The sequence below is a fragment of the Carex rostrata genome, chromosome 10 (assembly GCF_964058835.1).
Source record: "Carex rostrata chromosome 10, lpCarRost1.2, whole genome shotgun sequence".
Classification (NCBI taxonomy): domain Eukaryota; kingdom Viridiplantae; phylum Streptophyta; class Magnoliopsida; order Poales; family Cyperaceae; genus Carex; species Carex rostrata.
In genome coordinates this window covers 11,802,891-11,823,792 of record NC_135927.1, presented here as the reverse complement: position 1 = coordinate 11,823,792, position 20,902 = coordinate 11,802,891, and the positions used below count along the sequence as shown (strand labels likewise).

Here is a 20,902-nt window from a genome sequence, read left to right as displayed (position 1 = left end):
TCTTGATTTTGAATTTTAGTAGAGATTAGAATGTTTTGATTGACTTTGTTCTTTTCTGAAATATTTTTTTCTCTCCTCTGGATATCTAATTTGTAATTTGAGTTTAATTTAGAGTTAAAATAAAAATAAATTTTTTGAATTATGATTGGTAATTAGAATTATAGTTAGAGATTTAGAAATTACAAGTCAGGGTATTGAAAAGTACAAGTTAAAGCATTGTTTTTTATTGAGTACCTAATTAGTTAATGAGTTTAAACCTGATTCGATTTTTTTTTGTCTCCTGAAAAATATCCTATGTCCTAGTTGTACCAATCGACCGGTTTTATTAATATATACTAGCTATGTGACCCAGGCATAAAAAATAATAATTAGTTTTAATAATTTGAATTCTTATATATTTATATATATATATTTTTAGGGGTACTTGTTTACTTCAAAATCTTTCCGTTCCCTTCTCTTGTACAAAAGTGTCAAGGAATTTTCACCATTTATCTATGACGGGTTTCTTTTTCTCGTATCGTACAATATTTTCCTTTTGTGTCTATGTTCTTCTTTCTCATACAGTAGCGAGCTATTTGTAAAAAACAAAACTTCATTAATAGTGCATTAGATCAGTGCGTACTAAGTACTACAAAATGACAGAAAAACACATTGCTATTCCGAATAGTCCCTATTCTAGCTATTTTCACTTCATCCAAACATACCCTTAGACTATTAGGGCATGTTCGGCCTCCAATTGGGAATGAGCATGGACACAGAAATTGAACTGAAAAGTATTGTTTCCGTGGGAAAAAAAAACTCAATTCAACTGAATTTTTTTTTTCCCACAGGAACAGTAACGCGGCCGAACAGAGCCTTAATCTCAAGCGAGCTAGATTTGGGAGGATATGGGAGCTCATTCATCCATTGAAATTTAGATCCGTTTTAATCTGGCACGAATCTTAAAGAGATCACGTGTAGCCAAGACATGTCTGTTTTAATTTGACCGGCTGAGATCTAATCTTATCGATCGATCCTTACATATCGCAAGGATACGCACTCGTAATGTCCAGCTATATATATTATATATACATCTCTTTGAAATTCGTGGGCATTATAAATTGTGACAACTCACCATGGTCCAACTATACATTTGATACATCGTACATTAGTTCCTATTGTTGATTAGAATCTAAAAAATGACAGTTATATATCTTATAATTGACAAAGAAGTGCAAATTAATTGAAACCTATATATAACAACCTTATACATGTACATGCACGTACGTATGGTCTAACAAAATAATAATAATAATATATAATAATTAATAAAATACACAGTGCACGTAACACTGTCTGCATGTGCTACTAATCAAACGGAAATTAATTAAAGGAGTAAGTTAAGGACTATTGAAGATTTTAATGGACCACCAAAATTTTCATACGATGGTACGAATTTACATAAATATTACATAGACATGTTAAATAAATGTTACATGGACCATGGTGATCATAACTCATGGAGTCATAAGACAACATTTTTTTGTTTTCATATGACTTAAATATGATTAGTGTCATGGAATTATCTACGGCATTTTGAGCCATTATATATGTTGATTTATCTCCTGTGGAGTCTAAATTTATAACTGGCTTTTCTGTTAAATAATCAATGTGCATTTAAGTGAGAATGAGGATATGGTACTTTGCAAGGTGTACATTGTTATGCACTATGATTCATATCTTTGTTTTTAAATTTCAAAACAATTGATTCAACCCATTTAATATTATTTTTATATGAAAATGTATTTGAGACAACTTAATATTTCTAAATTTTTTTTTATCATTATTTTAGATAGGTAGAATCAACTTAAAATTATTTCGAAAACTTAAAATTAAGTTGTCTCAAATTATAGTGCATAACAAGCGGTTTGGGTTGAATCAACTTAAAATTATTTCGAAAACTACCCCAACCGGAAATTTTTTTTTTATCATTATTTAGGAAATTGGTATTGAAACCGGAAAATTTTTTTCCGGTTTGGGTAGTTTTAGAAAAGAACAAGCGGTTTGGTTAATTTTTTAAATTTATATATTTTTTTGGATATAAATAAAAAAATCGGGCTATTCGATCTAAAGATTATAAACCATTCAAAAGCAATGTTGTAAATAACGGTATGCGGTCGTTGGACGAACAGAATACCGCCAAGCGATTAATCGGGAATAATCAGTCATAATCAGGAATAATCGGTCAATTAGTTGGAAAAATCCATGACGGTTTGGTCACCGCCAACGACTAATCGGCCGATTAATCAGCCTAAACGGGCGTTTTTTACAACATTGTTCAAAAGTAGTGATTAACTTATTTAAGAAATAGTAAAACAAAATTAAAAAGAATGTAAAATTTGATCTGTAGGTATGTTTTTATATAGAGATTATGTTAAGCAGATTGAATCATATGAACTTTAAAATTTGAGATATAGATTCTTTGCAATGCATACATTGGTACTTTGAAAAGTGACTCTATGGTACTTTGTAATGCACACATAGGTCAGTGGTGCTGATCTCCATCTTCATTTTTAAAATTTAAAAAGTCAATGTGAACAATTCAAAGTTATCTCCGTATGATAATTTACCTGCAGATCAAAATTTACATTTTACATTTTTAATGCTTTTACTTTTTTTTGATAGGTAGAAAATCACATGATAAAGATTCCGCACTATTAGAAAGTAGTAATTTTTTATCTATCTAAAAAGTCTTTTTAGTAAAAATATTTAAATAATGTAAAATTTGGTATGTGGTACATATAGGGGTGTAAACGGAGCCGGATTATCCGACGGATATCTGCTCCGAATCCGTTTATAATCCGAATTTGAATTAAACGGATCCGAATAATTATCAAATACCCACATAATATCTGGATTCGGATACGGATAGTAAGTATAAAACAGAACAGATATCCGAACCATCCGGAACGTGATCGGACCTGCTAAGAACCCCATTTGCTGAGGCGGACCCGAACCCACTAGGCTGATCCATTTGCTGAGGCGGACCCGCTAGGAGGAAACTCAGCGCTAAAATATAAATTGCTTATGCTGGAATTCAAACCCCTGTCCTCTAATATGAAGACTTAGCACCAAACTACTACACTTTGTCTTTTGTTACCATTCCTTTATTTTTTATATATAATATATCAATAGATCATCTCTCATCTCTTCAACATTATAATTAATATTTATATTTAATTATTTTTATTAATATTTGTATCTTAAAAGTTCATATACCTCAATTATCCAACAATTATTTCTCTTGTATTCATATTCGAATCCGTATTCATAAATCATCCGCTTCGTATCCGTATCCGTTTTAGGCGGATTTGGTTTTGAATTTTAATATCCGTTTACTATCCGTATTCGTATCCGCTCATTATCTAACGAATGTGGATATGATATCAGCGTTATCCGCTCTGTTTTCACCCCTAGGTACATATGATGTTAAACGGTTTGAATTGACGGGACTATGGTAGACTTGGTAGTATGGTGCTTTGCAACAATGAGCACGGCACATAGATATGTGTTATGATTATATATATCAAGGCGTCGCAAATTATGTGCAGTAGATCAATAGGAAATTCTAAATTCTAAATGGTAATTAAATATGGTACTTCGCAATGTGCATTGCTCAGTGTGCTATGATATAACAATTGTTGAATTTATGCTAAAATTCATGTTGGATAAGAGTTAACGAAGCGATTCCATTTAATTTTTTAATTAGCTGATTTCAAAATCGAAAAAGAAATTTTTTAATAATAATAATCATATTAATTTTTCCATTGAACTACTGTTGATAAAGAAAAATAATCCTATTGAAAATAATGAATGTACTTCTTAATTTTTTAACTTGAAAATACCGCAAGTTTTATACAAATATGCAATACAAAACAATTACATATGAAATATTCCATGCAAAATATAATAATTATTATTTTTATGTACAATTAATTTCCAGAAATTCATCTACTATTTTGTTCAATTATTTCCTCGCTTCTTATAATTTTTGTACGAAATGAAAAAGACATTATATGAGCATATCATATCATACGGCATATATTGGGTCATTATCACTGTCATGCCTCTTTACTCTTTTGCCTTTACAATGTGGAAACTGGAAAGACATGACGTGCAAATCCTGATCAAATGGACGGATGAGATTTGAATTATTCCATCTTGTTAGAATTATTAAATTGCAGAGAAACACACTGTTTAGAGAATCTATGGGAATGGGTGTAGGATCCCTGTCTGACTCCTTTTGTTTGTCTGGCTTCTCTCAAGTCTCCCAAATCCTTTTGCTATAAATATAATCAAAGAAAAAAATGCTTCTTTTTCCAACTTGCTACTACTAACAGGATTCTACTGTGACGAGTGCAGTCTGAAAAGATGTATCAGTAAAAAGGCAAAAAAAAAAAAAAAAAGTTGGATTGTCCTGCTGACGGGACCCCATTTTTACACCTCAATTTTCCCAATTTATGATTTATCTTGGGATTTTTGTTCTACTTATCTTAGCATTCATGCATAGTCCATAGAATCAAGATTTTTTTAATAATTTGGGTAAAATTTTAGGATGAAATTTTATTATTATTTTAAAAATTAAATAAAATTTTATAATTTGTTCTGAGAAAATCATACAATAGAAACACATTTTGGAGAAAATGACACAGTATGTGATAGGATCTAAACTCAAAACATGGGGCATCTTTAATATTCGTGCCAAAATAGATCTAAACTCAAATTTGAGTTACTTCAGAGGATCCGAACTGTCATGCTCATGCACAAAAAATAAAGAAGACAATTAAATTGTACTAATACCAGTCTCTACTCTCTAGTGAGGAAAAAATGGAGGTGATAGGAGCCTTTGATGCTGTGCATTGGTGAACAAGAAAACAGTGACATTTATTAAATAAAAAATTTAAACAAAAAAAAACAGTGACATTTAACAGTACTACTACTACTACCCAGCTGACAACCTCAGCACTGCACACTGGTTGCATGTACTGTGTACCTTTCTACGCATAGTAATTTTTTTACTTATTATTCCTTAATGTTAGCTATTATGTAACTTATGTTGCATCTCTATTGTACTAAATTAATCAGAACTTATTTACTGCACATCTTTTGTTCTGAAGCCATTGGATCTTTTAAAGATGTCTTACTAAATTTCTCAGTATATTACTTGGCATCTGAAATTTATCCTTGTAAAAGTAAATATGAGTTTTCTCTTCAAAAGTTGTTAAGCTTGTCTACCTTTACTAATGTGAACTATGATCAAGTTATCGTAAAGCGAGTCGGATACTTTTGGTTTTAAAGCCTTATTTTAGTACCAACAATGGAAGCTACACAGGTGGTTTTGTGTAATTATTGGCCACATAAAATCTCTTCTTACACACTTTATAGAAATTAATCGGACTGTAAACCATTAACTACTGACATTTGCATATTAATAGCTATTAATTGCTCAACACATTGATCACTCTAAGCTGAGTTGGTATTTCATTACATGGATAAGAAATATGGTACAGAAAATGGTAGTGACACTGAGAACATCATACCAACAAAATTCATGGTACCACTCTGCTCAAAGCCCCAAACAGTGAACATAACTTTTTCAGTCACACAACAAGTATGGTAGCCATGTTAGCTATTGGAAATTAATTTAACATAACAGTGATCATATCTTTTCCAGCCAAACAGAAAGAAAAAAAGCAAGCAAACCAAAATTTGGTAGTCATTTAGCTGTTGGAAATTTCTTTGAGATAATCCAAAAAATTGAACAGTATGGTGGAAAAGGCCATACAGAGATTTAACTGTGAAAAACATCCCCTGATTACCTGATCGTATGGAATTAGAAATCAGTGAAACCATTCAATGGATATGTAAGGTTCAGATCGGTTTGGGGTAATTTTCCTCAGTTATAGCACAACGCAATAGCAAATTTGATTATCCATTTCAGACATTTATCAAGCAGCAAATTTCAAGGCCATTTTAATTAATCAATGCTATAACATTAGAAAAAACTAAAAAAAGTGTGATATCTTCTCAAAAAAGAAAGACAATTTTAAAAACTTAAAAGTGCGATATCATCTTCATCCGATGTAATCCAATTTTCTATTTTCATGCACATCTGGTATTATCTATAACTTCAATTTTTCTTATCATAGAAACTAATCGAATCATTGCATTATATTGAAAGATATATATAGAATGATAAAGCCCATAAAACCCACTCAAAGGTCTATTTTTGGTTGTATATAAAGCCCAAAAGCCTCATTCAATTCTCTTACTTGAATTTGCCCATGTTTCTTTTCTTCCTTTTCTCAATGCAGATTCATTTCTAAATTATTTAATAAACAATAGAGATGCTATAAGCAATGCAACTACAAACCACATTTAATCTAATAACATTAGGACACACAAAGAAACTAAAAGAAAATTGAAAGAATTTTAGTTTTCAGATTCTGCTCTAAGACCATCTTTTCAGACGATTGTACAGAATTTAAACATAACAGTATAAGGTATAAAGAACAGGCTCATTCTATCAATTTAAAGGGTTCCAAAAAATCACCAAACATATAACTAACTAAAATTCTAAAATCACCAAAACCACATTATACTAACTGAAATTCTACCATCGATCAGTACCATATTGTCATAACAAAAAGAAAGTTTTTTCATTTTGGATGCCCCTCAATTGCACTCAACTGCAATTCCAACTCCAGCAGCTCGCCTCGGGTTCTTGTTCTTTCTTCTGCTCCCAATTGAGCGAAACCCGTTAGCCATAAAACCCGACCCATTGTCATCATCTGTCAAATTTGAGTTTTCTCCATCCATCTTTCTCTCTGTCTCATTGGTATGATGTTTTTCCTTTTCTTTGATCTCTTCCTGGGGTTTTGTATTAAAATCTTCTGTTTTCAATTCAATTATTTGGGTTTTTTCCAAAATGGGTTCATCCTTTGAGGTTTTTTGAGGCCTTCCCCTTTTTCTGACAGGTTGAACAGATTTTTCTTCATTGTTTGCAGTTTTATTTTTGGTGGCGGCGGTGGTTGATTTCCTTCCTTTTGCTTTACCTCTGCCCATTTGACACAAATCAAGAGCCTAAAAGAAATTAAACAATTAGACAAAAAGAAATGATATGATGGATAAAAGCACCAAATTGCGCTATGTAATATTCTCACTACAAAATAAAAAGAAAACATCAGTAAGCCATTGAACCCTGAAAATTGTGAGATTATCAGACCTCTGCAAAACCAGAATTAGATAGCCAGGAAACCATTGAACCATCATGTAAAGCCTTACAATACCAAAAAATCTCCTACGTGTGATTCTCATGCTCATTTACTTACCAAGATGCTCAAAATAACCCTTGTTTCTATCACTGTTATCTCTAGACAAAGGAAGAAAAGAGGGGCAATTTTGGTATAATCTGTACATGCTTGTAATGTTTTCCATCTATGAAATGTAACACAATGTTACTTCCACTGTAGGCACCTTTTAAAGTATTTGGGAGCATATTTGTTCTCTGTAACTATTTTGTTCCTTTTACTTGAATAATAAATTTCTTCTGATTTTGTTGATAAACCAAAAGAAACTTTTTTTTCTGAAATTATTTTCTTAGTTTGGCCTTTCGGTTCACCAAAGATTCCTTGAGAAAAAGATAGACAGGAAAGAATAAAGGCAATTCTAATATCATCATAAGCCAGACAAAAAGTAATTGAGGCCAAAAAGTCTATTTTAATATCTTGATAAGTCAACAAATACAATTGAAGCCAAAAGTTATATCAACTACTTGCATGCATGTGCTTACAAGCAAGGAACAGTTTTCCATTTTTTTGTTTCTTCCTTGGTCTTGGTAGTATTACATTTGAGGTAAACCTAATTGAATCATCTCAGGCTGAATCAATTTTAAATTACACAATCGAGAGTTATGTAATGCGAAGTTGGAATCTTTTGGCCTGATCAATTGAAACTGATGTAGCTTAGTTAAGGCTTGATTGGAGTTATCTTGGAATTTAAGTAATTTTGGGGAAGCATAATTAGAGATAGGTTAGTATCTCAATATAGTACTACATTATGTGAGTTAACAAGGAAGAACTGAATTTTTTTGGAGAGGAAAGAAGACACACATCAAAATCTTTGTATATTTCAACAATTCAGGAAATGAAATTTTAATGATCTATGATTGTACAATGGGGATTTGATAAAATAAAGTCAAGATAGAAAATTCACACTTGTGCATAACTGAACCAATAGAAACTAAAGAAATTAAGTCAAAAGAGAAACCCTACACTTGTACCATGCATCTCTAAGTCTAGTATTTATAATTAGAACATAGAACTGGATTTGCACTATATCATGTAGTGCAAAGAGTCACCATTGCTAACTGGAAAGAAAATTTCTAACTAGAAAGAAAAGAAAAAAAAAATGAAGATCTGAAACAAAATATTTACCTATTTGATTAAACCCTCTACCCAAAAAATCAAGTTCACCGTATGCTTCTGACAACGAGATCAAAATTGTAACGATTCTGGAATCGATGATTACTAATTTTAACAGTGTAAACATGCAATAAAGCAAATCGTATGATTTAAGGAATATTATAATATTTGATCAGATGAACAAGAGCAGTTCAAAAGAAGTAGAATTTTGGGGAACAAGACACAAATCATGCTAGCAATTCATCAATAAAGAGACAGCTTTTCTTACCTAAACAACACTTAAATTAAATACAATCTGAAATTAGAAAGACTAACCTTGATTCAACGGCCTCTGGAGCACTTGAATTGAAACTTGTAGACGAGTGTGGAGAACTACTCGAACAGATCAAATTTCAATGGTTTTGGAGGAAGTAAGAAAGAGTAGGAGGATTCGATTCAAGGTAGTATCGAATTCTAAAATGAAGAAAGGTTTATTGGAGTACGGTCTAAAAAAAGGGAAGCAAAACTAAAAGAAAAGAAAAGGAGATGGCATTGGGAAAATAGAAGCTTGAATGAGAGAGAGAGAGAGAGAGAGAGAGAGAGAGAGAGAGTTTGGGAAGATAGGAAATTGTAAAACCAACAGCTGAACAGCGAGAAACAAATAAAAGCGGCGGGTTTGGTTCCTCTCCAGTTAAAATGACTGGAGGCGTTCTTTTTTGTTGTTGTGGTGGTCAAGTCGCCAACACGATTATAGGCCCGGCCCAAGGCCCGGATGTCAATGATGGGCCGAATGGAAAAGTTCCTTTCTTTGTTAGCGGCCGTTGATGGAAATTTAATGAATTTAACTGATTTATTGTCCGGTTGCTGGAATGTAACTGAATTAGTTGATATTTTTATTTATACAAGTTACAATTATCAGCAAAATATTGCTAAAGCGACTTGAAAATAAATGGCATCTATGATCAATAAGATTTTTTTGGGATGACCTGTTGCATCGGTTCAACCTAACTTGTAATACCTGGAAATATATATTTTTGAAATAAAGATAGAAGTGGAATTTTCGAGTATACCCTTTAAAAAGTTTGAAATTATGTATTCCCGCTAAAATTCATAATATCATAGTTACAATTCTAAATTTCAAAAATAAAAAAATTTACATAATTGTTTTTCAAATTAAAACTCTATGCAAATCACTGTATCTTATGAACTTCTTTCCATTCCATTTTTTATAAATAATAACCAATTTTTTTTTAAAAACAAATGACTATGTTTGAATTTAAGTACAAAGGTGGCTTAACCTTATGATTTTAAAATTTTAACTATACGTGTAGAAATTTAATTGATTTTTTTTTAACTTTTTATATAATCTAGTCACCCTTAATAAATGACATATATTTAGTTGTAGTCTAGTGATTAAAGCTTTATTTTATGGTTGAGAGATATTGAATTCAAATCCCACTTATCGCAATTATACATTTTAATTTTCAACAATCTCTATTAAATTTTCTATTTCTACCCGAGTCTAGAATTTCGGATACATCGTTGCAATAATTAGGTGTTTTCTTTTTTTCTAAAACCTGAGCTTAAATTAGGCAAAACTGATTGGGATGCAGCTTGAAGTATTTAGTGTACCTATCAAATTTTCTATAGTGAAATGGCTTTCTTTTGTTAATCATTTGATATTTTTATTATAAATTGGAGTTCTATTTTGATGTATTTTCAGTTGGAGAAACTGGACTTAATTCATTCTGTAAAAAGGAGGAATTGCAATTATGAATTTAGTCTACTTTTCATTAATAAACATCGTCTAATATATATTTTAGATAATTTGCTACTCCAATCATATCATAAGTTTTGTCTCTATGGTTTTGTCAGATACTTAGGTTGGAATTTATGCAGGCATATTGTTTATTTATTTATTTATTTTATCATTGGTTTCACAATCCACATGAATTTGGTTATTAATGAATAAACTTAATTTCTTATTTTGTTAAATATTTAGGTTCTAAAATGTTGTGCGAAAATATCTTAGAATCTAGAATTTATGTAGGTTTTAGGTTATAAAATAGAAAAACATTTTAAAAAACTAATATATTATCTAAATCAAGAGACTAGAGTGATCTTGAGAAAAAAGAAAAAAAGAAAAAAAAAAAACGGATGAGGATAAGAAATAGAAATATCTAGATATTTTACATGAGGGGTCATATATAGGTCTAGAATGATTTTAGAACTAACGAAAGTTAAGCAAGTTTAAGATTAATTTTGTGTCTTTCTCCTTCACATACTATTTTAAAATCCATTAAACAAGTAAACACAATTAGTATTTAATTCACCAAGAGTTATCCCCAATCTCGCTGCTAGTGCCTCAAATTTCTTATAAAATTGACTCCTCTTAGAAAAATACTTTTGATGGTTTATACAGATTTTGAACCGTTTATTTCAAACCAAACAATTGAAAAGCAAATAGTTGTCATGAATTATGAGTCTAGACCGTCGAATTTAAACAAAAATCCTGGATCCTAAAGACCATCCAATATATGCCACACAATTAAAGTGGAGCATAATTATTTTCTGAAAAAATCACAAAATTGTGCATGAAATTTGAAAAGGACATAAAATGCTAAACCTTCAAGTAAATTTTATACTATTGGAACGGAGTATAATTAATCCATCCAACCTTTTTCCTGTCTAACTATTATTTAATAAAGCATAGCAATAATGTCTCCATTTTTGAAAAATTGGTCATATTATGTATGAATTTTGAACGCATATATCATTACTCTAGTTTGAGTTTGATTTGAATAAGATTCGAACCGAACTGGGTTTTGATTTATTTCGAATCGAATTAATTGCGAACTACATATTTTTCGAATCGAAGTCAAATCGAATTACGAACTAAATTTTATTTTAGCAGCCCTAGTTATACTGGTAGTTTATACATTAATTTTCTTCTCGCGGAACAATTCACACAACTTTCTTTTACCTTTCACGAATTCACACTAATGGATTATGTGCTAGTTTATTAGTTGTTAGCTGCTATAATCCTGCCAACTGAGAATAAACAAGTGCAAGACTGATAGCTACTACATTAACTCACAATTGCCTACTCAAAAAAGAGATTCAGTGTGACATCAAAGTATGAAATGAGTGTTTTTAAGTTGAAAAATTGTTCATGAAAAAATACATCACAACAAATAATCGTAAAAAGAGGATTAAGTACAAGAACTGAAATATGCAGTAAAACAAGTAATCGTACAAGAACTGAGTATTTTGAGAGTCAGGGAGCGTCGGCTAGGTTAAGTTATGACTCTCTATTTGAATTCTAATTTCATCATATAAATGAACGGCTGATGTCATCATGAGATTCGAACAATAAAAGTTCGCGAACCCATTTCGATCGAATCAGACCTAATTTGAATTTGGTTTGAATTAATTTCGAATCGAATTAACTCAAATCAAACCCGAATCAAACTCGAATCGAATCACGAACTACGAATTTTTTTGCCAACCCTACTAGCACCTGAATGCATGCATTCAAAAATTCTAAACCAAAGTTTTACTTTTTTGTTGAGGTTTATCACTTGAACAAATAGCAATCAGCATATATTCAAACAATATTTTTTGAATACATACGTTTAATTTTCAAATAATTTTTTTTAACTTTTTAAAAATAAAATATTGTTGTTATTCCCTATAAAATTCAGTAACTAAGAGAAAACAAATTCAAATTCATGAGAAACACTCTTTGATTTAGTGGCAAATACAATACTCTCCATGTGAGAGGTTGTATGTTCAAAATTTGAAGACAATTCTTCATAAATATTAAATAATGAAGAGAGGTTGTATGTTCAAAATTTGAAGACAATTCTTCATAAATATTAAATAATTGAGTGATTTTATCTTTAACCTTCATAAAAAAAGAAAAAAAAAATCATATTCTTCGCTTTTGTAACTAATAATTCATTTTTACATTTTGGATATGATTTGTTTTTGCAGATTATGATAAAGATCATTGTTTGAAAAACGAGAAAGCAAGCAACAACTGTCAACATAGTTTAAGGCGGAAAAAGGAAAAGAAAAAAGAAGAAGAAGAAAGAAAGCAGAAATTGCTGGACACAAACACAGACTCTGATCCTCCATGGCGGATGTAGACCTTAATTTTATGTGGCTAGTCCGAAAAATATAGCCTATTTACATTATGACTTCCCAAGCTTTTGTGATGTTTAATTTCTATATGACAAGTATTTTGTATCATACCCGTTACATGGTATCCTGAATTCATATTCATAATGCTATATCAATTAATTAACCTATATAAAAATAGTATAAAAATTTGATCATGTGGGGCTCTTTTCCTTCCAAGCCAATAGGCCAATAAGCCAAAGGCCCAAATATGTATATTTCCTACTTAATATCTATCCACTTTCTCACATACTAAACCTCTAACTCAATTCTGAGCCACAACACAAGACCCCATACCACGTAGGAATTTACCAGATTACACTCTCACACGTGGCCCAATCACATATCCACAAACCAGATAAAACAACCAATGGTATCTCATATTTGGATCTCCCCATCACATCTCTAATTCTCTTCTCAACAAATAACATCTCCTAGATTCTCCTTCTACTCCCACACAGCAACCTCTCTTCATTACACATACAGAGGAAGTAAACTTTGTTAAGAAATGGCATCTTCTTTGAGCACGGCCTCATTTTTGGGCCTCCAGTTGGCCCCTAAATCGCGGTCTGGATCGAGACGCATGTCATGGCTGACATATGCGACCAGAGCACGCGTCACAATGTCAGCTGAGTGGATGCCGGGCCAGCCCCGCCCCCCTTATCTCGACGGTTCAGCCCCCGGGTATGTTGTTAGATATATAATGCACGTTTATATATTTTGTTTGGTTTATTTCTCTCATCTTGATGTCTTTCTGTGGTGTAGGGATTTTGGGTTTGATCCATTGGGACTCGGTGAGGTGCCGGAGAACCTCGAGAGGTTCAAGGAATCTGAATTGATTCACTGCAGATGGGCCATGCTTGCCGTGGTATGTACTAAACACCACACCGTTCTAGAAATTAATTAGTTGCCTAATAATTAAGCACCACAAATATCTCATGTATCAAATCTCAAAAGGAACAAAACAACAAATTAGGCTGATTAATTAGCTGAAGTACGCAATCTCAAAAATCTGTATCAGATGCAAACTAATTTATTTTCTAAGGCATAAATTATATCAAGTGCCTACAAGTTGACTATACATAAATTAATCTCCTGTACTGTAAATCCGTGTGACCTTTTCAGCCCGGGATTTTGGTACCGGAGGCACTTGGTTTGGGCAACTGGGTTAAGGCGCAGGAGTGGGCCGCCATCCCAGGAGGTCAGGCAACGTACCTGGGAAACCCGGTACCATGGGGTTCCCTGCCAACCATCCTAGCGATTGAGTTCCTAGCGATTGCATTCGTGGAGCACCAACGCAGCATGGAGAAGGACCCCGAGAAGAAGAAGTATCCGGGCGGTGCCTTTGACCCCCTTGGCTACTCCAAGGACCCCAAAAAGCTCGAAGAGCTCAAGGTCAAGGAGATCAAGAACGGTATGTGCAGTGTGTTAATTTTCAAAACACAACAATAAAATTAATTATATGAGTAGAATTAGGGCGTTCTTAAGCTCACTAAGGAATTTGGTGAGCTTAGTCCAAAACCTATCAGATTAGCTTCAAATGAAGAATCTAAACCGTTGAAAGCTATCCACATCACGAATTATGCTTTCACATGCAAATTTTATAAATTATTGAATTAATTTAGTCTAAAGTTAAGCACTAAAAAAAAGAAGGTACGGTACCTACAATGGGGTTGCCAGGTTAGTTTATCGAGTACTGGTAAGAGACCTGATTAAGAAACAAAACAGCCAAAGTAAGGTACAATTTGAACAAGACCAGAAGTTGGTATACCGGAACTAAGAATGTAATTGATTTCTGGTTGCTGATGCAATTATGAGGAAGTTTCTGAGATGTAAGTTTGCCTTTTCTTTTCTTGGCAGGTCGGCTTGCTTTACTCGCCTTTGTTGGATTCTGTGTACAACAATCGGCATACCCCGGCACGGGCCCACTGGAGAACCTAGCGACCCACTTGGCCGACCCATGGCACAACAACATTGGTGACGTCGTCATTCCCAGATCCCTTTATCCTTGAAGAGAGAGAGTGGGGCAGAGAGAGAGAGAGAGACACAGAGAGAAATCATGCACATAATGTGAAAACTGTTAATTACTAGACTTCTCCCTGGACCTTGTACAATTAATGCATCAGTGGTGCATTTTAGAATACAAATGTTTGTTCAATGTTTATGCGTACTGGATTGATTTTTGAGGACAAAAGTGCAGTGCAGATTTTGATCAGAACATCAGAAAATTAGTTTAAGAAGTAAAACTGCATATCATGGCTTGAGCAGATTCTCCAGAGCTCAAAGTTCAAAACATATTCTTTTTGAAAAAGAAAAAGAAAAAGAAAAAGCAAAATGTGAAAAATATGAATTTCACAATTGAGATGTAATAATTCTGGCGAAAGCATCTTACAGTTTTCTGTAAGGGGATTATAAAGCTCCATCTACTAATAGAGCAATTACGTCTAAAGAAAATTTGGAACATATAGAATTTGAAGTCAACTTTATAATTTGAATATATAACGCTACAATTAGGGCTGCAAACGAATCAAACCTACTCCAGTTTGAGTTTGGTTTGAATTAGTTTCGAACTAAGTTTGATTTGAATTAATTTCGAATCGAATTTTTTAAGAACTCAATTTCAAATCTCTTACGAACTTTTTTACAACATGGAAGAGTAATCGTAGTTGTCAAAAGCGAGAGTTGAAAGTCGTCTAGGGTTTTAGAACTGAGAGCGAGGGTTATGACTTATGACTGGACGGCCTTATGTTTTAACTTTTATATCATCAGCAAACATAAGCATCAGCGGAAATCAACGTTTCACGTTATTTTGAATTTCGAACTAGAATAGTTCGCGAATCTATTTCAAACGAACTATGTCCAATTTGAATTTGGTTTGAATTAATTTCAAACTATTTCGAATCAATTTTTTTACGAACTTTTTCAAATCAAACTTGAATCGAATTACAAACTACAAATTTTTTGTACAGCCCTAGATACAATGAATCAGATACCAATTATTAAATAATAAATAAGAATCCAAATTTATTTACCACACAGAAACTTCCAGACAGATCACCACAATCTTTTTAACCTCTTTTTGTTATAAATAAAACTAGCAGTTAAGACGCGCTCCGCTGCGTCTCTAATCTCTATATCGTCTCTATATCACATTCTCCAAGTAAAAGTTGATTAAGATCTTATAACAATTTGCAGAAAGATGTGCTTATTATATATGCCAGATTCAAATCCACTCAAGTACTCTCTAATTTTTAATATCAGAAAAAGTCAAGGACGAAAACAAAATAAAAAAGAAGAAAAAAAATGTGCTCTCTGTTGAAGCCCGATAAAAAGGTAGAGTAGGGTTAAAATCGGGTAAATATATTACGATAGCAGTTCTTATTTCATGCAGCGCACTAAACCACTAACCACATCCGGTGTTGTTTTAATTCTATAGTCCGTGCACTATCTTAAGCCAAAACTGCTCTGTTAAAATATTTTTATCCTTGGAATGCGATGTGCATTCACAGTACAGCGTACAACAACATATATAAGATACAACGGAGAGCCTAATGTACGAACCGATTGATAGTTCCATGCTTAATGCTTATTTCTAGATCTCTACTTACATCAGTTGAATAAATCTTTCCTAAACACTAAGAACAAAATAGCAATATTTAAATCTTTCCTAAACACTAAGAACAAAATAGCAATATTTATTCGTTGTACCAAATTAATGCATTTTTTTCTCATCACATAGAGAGAAAAAAAAGACCGCAGAATTTTTCTCTGACCAAATAAATCAAACCTACGGTATCCTTGAACAATTCCATAACAATACTATTTTGTTAATTTGCTCTACCTAAATATCATCTACAAATTCACACTTTGGACTGTATTTAGCACTTGCATTATAGAAATAGCAGCTTTCTTATTGTTTCACTATACCTTTCATGCATCATCGGATTTTCGCACAACTGTGAAGGCTCCGTTGGGAAGCATCGCAGCAACCAGAATCAACATAAGTCTATCATAATTAAATTTCAAACAATTCAACAACTAATTCAAAATTCTCTCAAAATTATGCCAAATATTTGGTAGCAGGTTAGAATGTGTGGCACTCATGAAATTATACTATATCCTGAGACTAAAATTTTATTTGCAAATAACACCTTCAAACTAATCTGATGAAAAGATATATTCAATTAAATGGGACAATTTCAGCTCTACTATTAATGTGTTATGTACTTCTGTATTTTCTTCAAATCAAAATAATCAAGCTGAAACTAAACAAAGAATATCCCCATGTTGGCTTCAAGCTTCTATGTTGTAGGCATATAACATATTTGGTTGGGTCCGAGGTGACAAAATCAGGAGCAATATAGTCAGTTTGTAAACTCAAGCTTCTATGATGTCGGTATAAAATGTTTGGTTGGGTCTAAGATGACAGAATCAGGAGGGTAATATAGTCATTTTTGCTTTGAAGGTTTGGTGCCTTCTTAAATAGCCCGAAAGAGTGTATGTCATCCTTCGCAAATATTATAGAACTCTGGGTTTATTTCAAAGCCCTGTTTTATCAATGATTATAACTTACAGAGAATTGAAGAACTTCACCAATGGCTTTGAGTAGTGAAAGTGTAAAAACCGATTAAATCCTTTCCATATGGTCATTGTGAGCAGGTGCGCTGAGCTTACAACAGCCTCTAGAAGCCCTCCCACAATTCGGTACCACCGACTTTGGGACTGAAAGTATGAATTAAAAATTATTACTCTACGTTGTTACTTCATGAATTAAAAGCATATTCATTTTTGAAGAACAACAACACAAATCACTTAACAAATTAGAACTTTACTAAATTAGTTACTACCAACCCGAGTTACTTAGAAGTACACTAAATTAATATGTCTAAAAGTACGTATATTTTGATTAGGTTGTCAGGTTGAGGTTGAAGTAGAACTTGAAAGTACACTCTCTCTCACCTTGACTTTGTATGTCCTCTTAATTTTGTATACCTCATCATTTAAACCTCCTATACAAATTAAGCATTCAATAATCTGAAAGCTAGAATAAGTGACGTCTGGCCAATATATAACTAATCAATTAATTGTGAAGTTCGTCGTAAAGTTTCTTCAGAGACCTAATGAATTAACCATAATAACAACTAATCCTTGCATTACAACTAACAGGGTTCGAAGAAAAGTTTCTCTTCTAATTGAGGCTCAATGTAAGCATAATTCAGTAGTAAACCATTAATTGAATGCATAAGATATTCACTTGTAAATGCAAAAACCCTTTTATTCACTTAATGAAGCATATTTTAAGTATAATTATTAAGCAAATATTTTTGGATCAAACAGAGGCACTGCATAATAGTTATGCAAATCTAAACCGTACTTACTTCCAGTTAGTATAGAGCTTAAGGGTACATAACTTTAGTAGCTTTCTTGTGTAAAATCTTAACCTGTCCATTAATTTAAAAAGGGCCTTTAGAAAAAAAATAGAAATAAATACAGAAGAACACATTCAACCAATTAAATATGGTACCTCTTCTCCTGATCTTGAAGAACTGCTGAACTGCTACTTTCTGCATTATTGTTCGAGGAGTCTTATTGGTGCTCTTGCTGATTCAATTAATAGTAATCCTGATAACATGCTCAAGTTATTAGATTCTGCAATTAGGAGCAAACATGACTTGGAGAAATTTGAGACTAATTGCCCTTTATTATTTATTTTTTAATTTTGGAACAAAAAATGGTGCATTACCCCCCCCACCAATACCCTTTACCATCAAAGAAATATTTTTACACTGATTTTTCAAAGCCAAAACTGGTTCATCTGGTACTGGTAAGCTCCAAGCCAATGTGTTTTTGAAGATCTAAATAAATATTATGGTACTGTACTATAATATACCATCAACATAATGGTACGATCCTAGTAACCTGGCCTGACCTTTCAGTAGATCAATTGTACTCATTGTCTCGCGAAATAGTGTTTCTATTAACAATCAAACACCACGCCTAATTGGATCACTAACAGCTCTATTTAACTGCACATTAAAACAAATAGAAAACATTATGCGAAAATAAGCAACCTATTTTTCCCATAGAAAGCATGTGTTACAGAAAAGTCAAATACAGAGCACAACAGTTAATATATCTATTTTGCACCTTTTTCAAGTCTCTCCTTCATCATCTCAAAAGATAGTGTTAAGTATTATTGTACATCAAATTTATATGTCATAACAGTCTACCACATAAAGTGCTAACCTCACACCATCAGATACAAATTCTGAGAATTTCAAGTACATCCTTCTTAGAATCATCTACCTGCTTGATGAAAAGCAATCTTACTACTATTGAATCATTATTCATACTGTCATACAATTAAGTACAATGATAATTAAATCAATTGCCCTCATAGAATTATAAATTTATATAATTGATCTTAGGATCATCGCCGAAGATGAAAAAAGAAAAGAAAAGAAAAACCTTCTTCTCTAACTGGGTAACCACTGAGAAAAGTATTCCAAATTAGACATTTTATTAGAATTAGAATATGTGGGAGAATAATAGTTCAATAACAGTAGAAAAAAATAAATACATGGAAACAAACAATAAAGAAAGTCATACCGTGACAAATATTCTTCAGAGGTGCTCACTTTCCCTGGTAAAATTCAAAAAAGATAAAATTGAAAATTTTAGTAACAATGACTCACTTACTCGTCATTAGTTGTAAAGAGGGCAAAAACATGAAACATTGAAAATAATGATGTTAAATTACCTTCTTGACCACAAATTTTTGAGTGAATTATTCTGGTATATTTCCACTTTTAGTATTGGCCCCATTTTCTGCAAGGCATTAGGAACTCCATCAATTAAAACTGCACTATTCTACCAGGATCTCCATCAATTTAAATTGCACTATTCTACCATTTCAGTTGACTGAAATGTACAACTTAAGACTATATATACCTCTATGTAACTAAATCACCTTGATTTGAGTTGTTCACATCTTCAATTTGTGGGAAGTGAGGGACTGATTTGATGGTGGAAGAGAGAGCGAAAAAGAAGAGAGACAAGATGGACGAATAAAGAGGGAAAAGGAAGTGAGGCGTGCGGTGCGTGAGAAGCTCTTCACGACACAAAGAGTGCAGAAGAGAGACAATGGCAAAAGCGAGCGGAGACGGGAGAAGGAAGTTGGGCGGAGATGGCCGACGGCAAGCAAAATAGAGAAGGGGAAGAAGAAATTGTTTTTTTTTTTCAGGGAGAAAGGGGGCAATTTTTTAGGGGAACAGTTTATTAGAAGATGAAGAATACGGTGGGAAAAGTAGAGTGGGATCCACTTGCAAACACGCGTCGATTAAATGGAAAAATAACGAAAGCCACGCGTCGGTCCATTCAAGTAATGTTGGATAAATTTTTTGAACACGCGTCAATAGAAAGAGACATAAGATATTTGTGGTTAGATCTCAATTTAATGAGTGAAAATTAGAAAATCACTGTAGATAAACATTACCTCACATTCAAAATTATAACTGTAAGATAGATAAATTATGGATGGATGTTCATTTAGAAACTCTCACATTCCTGAAATTATTAGAGTTTTTTAATCTGATGTGACAGTTTTTAATCCAGTTTCAGGGTTATGAGAGAGTTTCTTATTTAGAAACTATGCAGGAAAGTTTCTTATTAAGAAACTGTTTATAAACTCTATGTTGATCAAATAATTAGCTCAAATTGTTTCTCTTTCTTAATTTGTTGCTGATGTGGCTTAATAGAAACTCTAAAATAAGTTTCAGGGATGTGAGAGTTAGAAACTTTAAATACCATAATTTCTGAAAAATAGTTAATAGTTATTTAAAAATTTATGTTAAAGACCATAATTTCAGGGATGTAGATGCTCTAAACTCTTCCGTAATTATTTCAAAACTCTCCATAAAAATTTATGTTATTCTCTTCTCATTTATTCATAAATTTACAATGGCTTATTGCTTACATTTTTTTTATCTATAAATAGAGGATTGTAAGATTGTATTCTACACACAAGAAAAGCATATAAATGAAAGATAGCCATCTTATACATTCTCAAGATCTTATTTATTTTTTTTATCTTTATTTTACAATACTAACTTTCAAATTTTATTAGAGGGAGGAAAAAATGGGCACACCCGGCAAGGTTGCACCCGTATCCACTATGAAAGTATTGTCATATTTCAGAGATGTAGATGCTCTAAACTCTTCTATAATTATTTCAAAACTCTCCATAAAAATTTATGTTATTCTCTTCTCATTTATTCATA

The 20,902-nt window shown here is 32.4% G+C and overlaps 4 protein-coding genes across 5 annotated transcripts in view; 1 reads left to right on the top strand and 3 right to left on the bottom strand.

The window, feature by feature from the left end:
* Window positions 1-6,714: 6,714 nt before the first annotated feature.
* On the bottom strand, window positions 6,715-7,104 carry LOC144560299 (uncharacterized). Its single transcript, XM_078309461.1, has one exon. It carries the CDS (start codon window positions 7,102-7,104, stop codon window positions 6,715-6,717), a length of 390 nt encoding a protein of 129 aa, XP_078165587.1.
* Window positions 7,105-12,816: 5,712 nt separating this feature from the next.
* LHCA1 (chlorophyll a-b binding protein 6) lies at window positions 12,817-14,781 on the top strand. Its single transcript, XM_078310029.1, has 4 exons — window positions 12,817-13,307; window positions 13,389-13,491; window positions 13,749-14,037; window positions 14,484-14,781. The coding sequence occupies exons 1-4, from the start codon at window positions 13,132-13,134 to the stop codon at window positions 14,633-14,635; spliced, it is 720 nt and encodes a 239-aa protein (XP_078166155.1). The 5' UTR covers window positions 12,817-13,131; the 3' UTR covers window positions 14,636-14,781.
* Window positions 14,782-15,611: 830 nt separating this feature from the next.
* LOC144560775 (uncharacterized) overlaps window positions 15,612-20,902 on the bottom strand; it is a 61,816-nt gene continuing 56,525 nt past the window's right edge. The window contains exon 4 of the mRNA XM_078310023.1: window positions 15,612-15,665. The gene's annotated coding sequence lies outside the window, so the exon portion shown is untranslated. The remainder of the gene's footprint in view (window positions 15,666-20,902) is intronic.
* Window positions 15,612-20,902, bottom strand: part of LOC144560776 (uncharacterized) — a 37,586-nt gene continuing 32,295 nt past the window's right edge. The window contains exon 4 of one of the 2 annotated variants that reach the window (XM_078310027.1): window positions 15,612-15,665. The gene's annotated coding sequence lies outside the window, so the exon portion shown is untranslated. Of the gene's footprint in view, window positions 15,697-20,902 lie in introns of both variants that reach the window. The other variant, XM_078310026.1, reaches the window with a different exon arrangement.